The sequence below is a fragment of the Porites lutea genome, chromosome 2 (assembly GCF_958299795.1).
Source record: "Porites lutea chromosome 2, jaPorLute2.1, whole genome shotgun sequence".
Classification (NCBI taxonomy): Eukaryota; Metazoa; Cnidaria; class Anthozoa; order Scleractinia; family Poritidae; genus Porites; species Porites lutea.
The window spans coordinates 48,883,740-48,892,399 of NC_133202.1; the positions used below are offsets into that span (position 1 = coordinate 48,883,740).

The window sequence follows — 8,660 nt, forward strand, 5'->3', positions numbered from 1 at the left end:
CAAATAAAGGCGCAAGGAGAAATTTGGGCACTTTCCATCAATAGAACAACTCTTCTTCTTTCAATAGAAGGTACTCTCAAAGCAGTATCGAGACTCGTTAAGCTGACATAATTCAAAAACGAAGAACAGGTTTTTACGGTGACAAAAACATTAATTTAGTAGTTGTTTTCTGCGACATTATTCTTCATGTGGTATAGCTCCAAATTTTCCCAGTCCTGGTTTATTCACACATTTAGACATTCATCTAAAACATACCTGACAATTGGCTTGGGTTCCTAAAAGCCGCCTCCAAACGAAAGCATCGAAGTCGGGTAAATATAGTGAAGCGTGACCAAAACAACTTATTTTGTTAAGGAAGCGATGGAATACAAACTTGAACGCTTGAACACAACTTTAATCCGCTCGATTTACAATACACACCGATTTACAACAGGTTGATGTACTGCCCGGGAACCCGACTTACAACAAATCTACGAGCGACTAGCAAGGAAGTCACGTGACGTGTTATCTACATAATTTATTCTACTCTCACAGGTCCAGTCTCGCGGGGCTTTTAATGACCCGAGTACGAGTACGACGATGGGCCGTAACATTCTCCCCACCTTGTCCTCCTTCGGGGAGGACAACTCTCTTCTTAGGCTTACGAATAGGTACACTTTTAACATTAACAGAGTTCGCTCGCGGCTTCTCCCCACCGTCAACAGGAACATCAGCTTCACGGGTAACTTGTGGGGCCGCTGCATCAATTTCCAATCTGTGTAAGCGTTGAACAGGCCTGTTGAATACACCCTTCTGTGCTTTCACGGTAGCCGTTCGCACGAGTCCGTCCTTACCAGGATGAACCTTTTCCACCCTGGCCATTGGCCACTTGGTACGCGATACATTATCATCTGAGACCAATACGATATCACCTTCTCGAATGGAGGGGTTTTCCTCTTGCCATTTACTTCTCACGGACAGAAGGTGCAGATATTCTCGTTGCCAACGTTTCCAATAGTGGTTAAGTAGTCTCTGTAGGTAAAGATACCTTTCGACAGTTCTTTTACTAGATTCCTCCAAGTTTTCTTCTTTACTCTCAGGTAACTGGTTAATTGGTCTACCAATTGCAAGATGAGCAGGTGTAACCGGCAAAGGGTCTCTGCAATCGTCGCTCACTGCCGTTAATGGTCGCGAGTTGATGATGCCTTCAATTCGAATTAATAATGTGTTCAACTCAGAAAAGGTGAGAAGTGCCTTTCCAAGCACTTTACGCAATGATTCTTTGATTGCTCTGAAAAATCGTTCCCACCATCCGCCTCGCCATGGTGAACGCTCGGTGATGAATTTCCACGTAATCCCTTTCGACGAGAGCTCAGAATTAATTCGATTTCGATCCAATGTATCCCACACCGTTCGACTTTGAGTACTAGGATCATACAATTTCTGGATTTCCTTGCTTGCAGCCTTAAAGGTTTTTGCGTTGTCGGACCACACTGTATGGCAAAGACCTCTGCGGCTTGTCATGCGACTAAAGGCTTGTAGAAACTCATCAGTGGTAAGGCTGTGTGTTAGTTCCAAGTGAATCATACGAGATGATGCGCATGTGAATAGACAAACGTACACTTTCTGTATGGTTGAACCTTCTTTTACATAGAGAGGTCCTGCAAAGTCAGTTCCAACATGCGCGAAAGCTGGTGAACATGAAACTCTCTCTTCCGGCAATGGGCCCATTTTTTGCGCGCAAGGTCCAACTCGCTGTTTTTGGCAAGCCACGCATCTTCTGATAACACGTTTGACTTCTCGTCTCCCTTTGGTCAGCCAAATTTTCTGTCTTAAGGTTGACAGTATGCCTTCTGGGCCCGCATGTAACATGATCTTGTGTAGGTCTAGTACCATCTTTGCGACTTCGGGATGTCCGTGAGGCAATATTACTTGATGCTTGGTCTGTTCAAGTAGATCAGCAAACTGCAGTCGGCCACCAACTCTTATAACCTGATCCTCTCTGTCATAATACGGGTCTAGTTTGAGAAGGCGACTGTTCTTGGGAAGAGTTTGTCCGGACTTTAGCAACTGGTAATCTTCTTTATAGACCTCTTCCTGTACCCACTTACAACACTTAAGCTCTGCCTTCTTCACTTCTTCTGCCGACAGTTCACTTTCAGAAGACTTACATTTAGTCTTGAACAACTTGACTGCTCTCAGTACATAAGCGGTTACTCGAATCAACTTTAACCATGTCCCGTAACGCGACATATCAATTAACGGCTCTCTAACGACTACTGTACAACCATGAGCAATTTTCCTTTCCTCTTCGCATACTTCAGAGGAGACAGTACCACCTTGGGGCTGAACGGGTAAAGGTTTGTCACTCGAAGACAGCCACCGAGGTCCATTCCACCATAAGATATTGGCAATCATATCATCACAGCTCAACCCACGCGTCAACAAATCTGCAGGATTCTCCTTACTAGCACAGTACCTCCAACACTCAGGATCCCACGTGGACTGTATTTCTGCCACTCGATTCGCCACGAATGGTTTCCAACGAGAACTCTGACCTTTTACCCAATGCAGTGCCACCATACTATCAGTCCAACACACAACACTAGTCACTTCCATAGGCAAAGTGTCTACAACAAACTTCAACAACCTGGCATTTACAACTGCAGCTAAAAGTTCCAGTCTGGGTAGTGACACTTTCTTGATAGGTGCAACTCGGGACTTTGATATTACCAGCTGCGAGGATACATGACCTTGCTTGTCTGCTATTCTGATGTAAACTGCTGCTCCGTACGCTTTAGGAGAGGCATCTCCAAAACCATGTAGCTCTATCTTAGACTCTTGCGTGACGCCATTTCCGAAGCATCGGGGTATGGTCACACCTTTCAGTTGCAACAACTCTGACTTCCAATGTAGCCACTTTGCTTTAATTTCACTGTCCAAAGGGTCATCCCACAATAATCCTTTTAACCACAGTTCTTGGAAGAGGATTTTGGCTCTGACAGTGAAAGGAGATATCAACCCTAAAGGGTCAAATATTTTCGACGCTAGACTAAGCAGGCTTCTCTTTGTCATTGGATCCGGAGATAAGACAATTCCACCCGGTGCAAGAAATCGGAAGTGGTCAGAGGTCAAATCCCATGAGACTCCAAGCGCTTTAAGGGGTTCACTCGACTCAAACTCCACCAGTGGCGATGAGGCTCTTTTGGCTGGGGCAATAGCATCCATTACGAGCTGTGAGTTACTTGCCCACTTTGTCAAGTTAAACGCCGCTTTACACATGATCTCTAACATGTCTCGTTGAAGTTTCACAGTCGAGTCCACCGTATCGGCTCCTGTTAGGACGTCATCCACATACATGTTTTGTAGAATTTCTTGGACTGCATTTGGGAACAGTTCTGCGTATTTTTTTGCATGAGCATGGACCGTCGAAATAGCAAGGAATGGACTTGAGTTCACACCAAATGTCAGTCTTTGCATTCTATAAACTTTGGGTGTTTCGTTAGACTGTAAATCTCTCCACAGGTAGCGGTGAACGTCTCGATCCTCTGGCGCTAGCTTGACCTGAAGAAACATCTTTTCAATATCTGCTATGAGACCAATTCTGTTTGTACGAAATCGAATGAGTACAGATGCAAGGTTGGGCTGTAAAGCAGGACCGGGAAGGACACAATCGTTGAGAGAAACACCATCTCCTTCTCGCGCGGAAGCATCAAACACGATTCTGCACTTAGTCGTCGTTTTGTCATCACGGAACACAGCATGATGCGGCAGGTAGCGTACAGTTCTATCTTCATCATTCTCGTTAGGCACTACCTCTGCAAATCCTTTCTCTACATATTCATTGATTGCAGAATTGTAAGCTTTAGCTTTCACAGGGTTATGTCTTAACCTTCTTTCGATGCTTTCCAGACGTCTAACAGCTTGCATGTAGTTACTTTCCAGTTTAGGAGGGTCACGTTTCCACGGTAGTCGTACTTCATAGTTCTTTCCGTCAAATTTCAATCCTCTATTGAAGTCAGCAACAGCAACTTCCTCCTCCCGGGAAACAACAGTGTTTTCAGTCTCAGCGATGCCAATAGATTCCAGTTCCCAGAATCTTTTCAAGCTTTTAGTGAGTCCACTGTTTTCTACAACGGTAAGCATGGATGTGGTATACCTTGAGTAACGGTTTACTTGTCCGGTAAGAATCCACCCGAGATGAGATTCAACAGCAACAAGTGATTCAGATGAACTACCTTTCTTGTACAACCCAGTTACGAACGAGTAGTAAAAGTCTGCACCAATAAGGACGTCTACTTGGACGGAATCGCGAGGGTAGGAATCTGCGAGAGTTAAACCTTGAAGATGAGAGTTCTTACGAAAGTCTAACTGCACTGGCCCGAGGGGGTTACAAATCTTGGGAATAGCAAGGGCCTCCATCTCCACCTTGGAATCTCCTTTCATTGGCGAAAGTGCAAATTTAACTCTCTGCAATCTCTTGGTTTCACTAGTTGTTCCACCGAGCATTGTAACACTTAATAACTCTGAAGGACCTTGCAAGCCAAGGGACTCTGCAATGTTCTTGCGCACATATGAACGTTGACTACCAGAGTCTAGCAAAACACGGACTTTCATTTCTTGACCATTGACAGTTAACCTCGCCAGCGCTGTCTGTAGCAGTGTTTCCTTCAAGGGCAATGCCGGTTTAGCTGACGCTAACCCACTTAAACTGATGTTGGAAGGCTGCTGGGGTGTAGCCACTAACTGCTGACCATGTAACAATTTATGATGACGGCGGCCACAATTTGCCACAGAACACTTAGGTTGGCGACAAATCTTGGAAAAGTGCTTGTGGTTGCTGGGCTTTAAACAATTGAAACACAGTTTATTCTCTTGAACTAGCTTCCACCTGTCATCTAGTGACTTGTCATTGAAAACTGGGCAATTTGGCGACTCGTGACCTGCCTTACAGAAATTGCAGCTTGGACCAGTTAGCTCGCGTGCCTCACCAAGTAATGCAGAGGCTGTATACGCTCCATCCTCACCACCCATTCGAGGAAATGAAGGCTTTCTTCTGTTATCTCTACCCTTATCAGAACTGCGATTGCTTTGGGTATTGTTCACATTACAACCTCTCTCCCCCGCCTCTTTGGATACAACTTGGCGGTTCAGAAATTTGAAAAACAACTCAAGATCTATTTTATCCTCTTGAGTGTCTGCAAGCTCCAACTCCCATTTTTCTAGTAACTGAGGTGGCAACTTGGTCTCAAAGATGGGTAACAAAATACAACCATGACTCGTTGGATCTTCACCAAGCGCTTCTAAGGCTCTGGTTCTATTCATAAATGTGTCATAAAGATCTCTAAGGGCGGATGCGCTGACCGCCGACTTAGCATCCATCTGGATGACAGATTTCACAAGGGATGAGATTATCATACGTTTTCTTCCATACCTGTGTTGGAGGCAATGGACCGCTGCTTGATAATTTGCTCCAGTTACTTCAAATCCTTCTATTGTTTGTAAAGCATTACCAGTAAGCACTGAGCGTAGGTAAGTAAACTTCTGTACCTTAGGTAAGTCATCATTGTTATGCACTGCGGCTTCAAACTGGTCCCAGAAGTTTTGAAATTTCAACACATCCCCATTAAACTTTGGCAGTTCAATCCTGGGCAATTTAAGACTTGAAGATTGACGACTGTCAGTATGTGTATTTTCTTTTGAAGACTGATGATCTTCCACTTTGGAATCCTTTTGGAGGTATTCATGAGCAACATCGATAGCTTTATCCACCACACGTAAAAGGTCTCCCCATTTGCGAAGTTCTTCTTCTATCATATCCTCCGCGATCAGCGCGACTATTTCATTTCTCAGCTGAAGATATTTCTCTCTATGCACGGTAAGTCTTTCAATTCTCAGCTTTACTTTCACTTTGTTACTGGTACTTTGACTAAGCTCCGAAATTTCCCGAATCAGCCCGTCCATATCTATTTGCAAGGCTTTGGCTTTGCGTCTGATCGAATTAATCTGTTGAATTTCTACTTCACTCGAAGACTCCGCTGACTCAGCAAGATTCATTTCTTCCTTCGACTCTGGTTTGACAACATTTGACTTTGAATCGTCTACCAACCTTTCAATCAAGACCTTCTTTTTTCCAGTAGTTGGTAATCCTTTTTCTTGAAGCAGCTTTCGCAGCTGATCGACTGTAAGTTGCGATAAATCATCATTTTCGGTCTTTGGATTGGCGGCCATCTTATCGCCCACGTGGTGATGACCTTGCGAAGAATTACAAATTTACTGTTCAAATGTCACCTTGTATCCGGCTGTGAAGGACCATGTTAAGGAAGCGATGGAATACAAACTTGAACGCTTGAACACAACTTTAATCCGCTCGATTTACAATACACACCAATTTACAACAGGTTGATGTACTGCCCGGGAACCCGACTTACAACAAATCTACGAGCGACTAGCAAGGAAGTCACGTGACGTGTTATCTACATAATTTATTCTACTCTCACAGGTCCAGTCTCGCGGGGCTTTTAATGACCCGAGTACGAGTACGACGATGGGCCGTAACAATTTAACGGCTCCAAGTTCCCTCGATCGTAAAGTAACAAGACGAAATATCTTCCAGTTCCGTCATCCTTAGCGAATTACCATTGTTAAAGTCCTTATTTCTCGATAAAAAGTGAGTACCAGATTACTAGCACGTTTGATATTTTTCTTCTTCAAAATACTGTCGGCACCGAAAATGTTACTCTTTCAAGAACTGTGTTGTGTTACTAACGTGATTCCGTGACTGTTATTTTGACGGCACCATCTCTTCAAACGTACGTTATGTCAGGTGTTGTCACGGAAGAGATTGTCACGCGGAGTCGCCGTCTGGTAGAGTTCAGTGTTTCAAAATGGCTAAAATTGACCCAGTTTCACCTTTTTACTCCACTCTTTGATTGAAATAAGCAACTTTGCAATGGGAAAACCTGCAAGAACTACGAAAAACGAGCCTTTAGGCTGTAAGTTTCTACTTTTGTGAATTTCGAAATTGGAAGTGTTTACACAGCTACCATCGGCCTGCCATGAAAATTCCTGAACTTCGATGGTGTCTTACAGAGATTTCCTTCAATAACCCAAGCCAATTCCCAGGTATGTTTTTAATGAATGTCTAAATGTGTGATTTAAATAGCATGAAAAGAATTTGGAGTTATACCACATGTTAAATATTGCCGTCGATAATGAGTAACGAACTTAAGTTTTTGTTATCCTGAAAACCTATCCCTCATTTTTGAATTATTTCAGTACGACGAGCTTCGCTATTGCCCTGAAAGTATCTTCTAGTGGAAGAAAAAGAATTTTTCTGGTCGTGGAAAGTGTCCAAATTTCTCCATACGACTTCGTTTGCGAACGCAAGGAAAGTTGATGTTAGCGAATTTCAGGTTAAAAATTAGGGCAGTCTGGGACTCCGACATCGATAACCGATCTTCTAGTTTTTCTTACAAATAAAAAGTTTTTGGAGGAAACAATCTACATTAGGTTTCTTATCTACCTAAAAGCTTTCTATGAACAAAAAATGAAAGAAATTCATTTTTCAACTCTTGTCACGAAATTAAGATTTTGGTCGTTTTTTCCTGACCGTCGCTCTTAAATGGCACTAAAAATAAATACCCCCGACTCTAAAAATACTCAAAACCACCCACCCTTTTCTTACGGTCTCCATTATGTAAGGGCGTTCACTGGGTGACCAATGCTAAACAACGCCGGGAATAGCTTTGAAAATTTAACCTGATGTTCTGAACTGGACTGTATCTTTACCGCAGTTGATTTAGTTTTGACTAATATCAAACAAAAACCGTAATCCTCTGATACGATATCAATGATTTGGCAAAGACTGCCTTCTTACCTTTAATCCATTTTACAAGTGCGCTAGGATCAAAGATAGTTCTTTCAAGCAAATGTCAACAGAAAGAGTGATCTAGCGGGTGAACGGTTCATTAGCTCACGATTGGAAAAGTGTCAAAATGTCGAGATTTCACGGTTCTATGACTCGTACAGAAAATTGACCATTGATTAGAGCTAACAAGCAGCATAACTTTCATTTGACTGCTGGTTGCGTCACAGAGAACAGTACCTTGCAGTTTCCGTGGTAAGTACGCTGCTTCCTTTTCAGTTACATAATCAACTACTTCTATTTTCTAAAGTGTATCTCAGTGTTCGTGGCTGAAGCAGCAGTCGGTTAATTGGTGATTAGGCTAGTGCTCTGAGCTCGTCTTCCACATAGCCATAGGGTAAGTTCGAGTTTTCGTTCCCAGAAGCTCATATGTAAGTTGTGTTTGCGTTTACGTTTGTTTGGTGATGATTCTCGTCCCTGCAAGCGATTGTCTACAGCATAAGTTTGGGGCTAACTGCTTGAACGGCAGAAATCTGAATGTGAGAACAGTTGAGGTTCAGCTTGATTATGTAGCCGATACTAAACTACCTGGCATAAAGATAGACAACTGTTTTTAAATAACGGTATCGAATATAGGAAAGCGACTTCGCCTTTTGAAAAGAACAGATAAATTTCTGTGACTGAAAGCTGAGAAGTTTGTTTTACAACTCACTTATCCAGCTAATACTTGACTACGGGGGTTATTGTCTTGGGGACATGGAGCAAACCAAAGCCGCACGTCCAAGACGTAATCAATTTACAGAAACGATGCGCC

General features: G+C 43.1%; 1 protein-coding gene across 1 annotated transcript; it reads right to left on the minus strand.

Annotated features, from left to right (window-relative positions):
- Positions 1 to 528: 528 nt before the first annotated feature.
- LOC140926335 (uncharacterized) lies at positions 529 to 6,210 on the minus strand. The gene has a single exon (XM_073376091.1). It carries the CDS (start codon positions 6,208 to 6,210, stop codon positions 529 to 531), a length of 5,682 nt encoding a protein of 1,893 aa, XP_073232192.1.
- Positions 6,211 to 8,660: the final 2,450 nt, after the last annotated feature.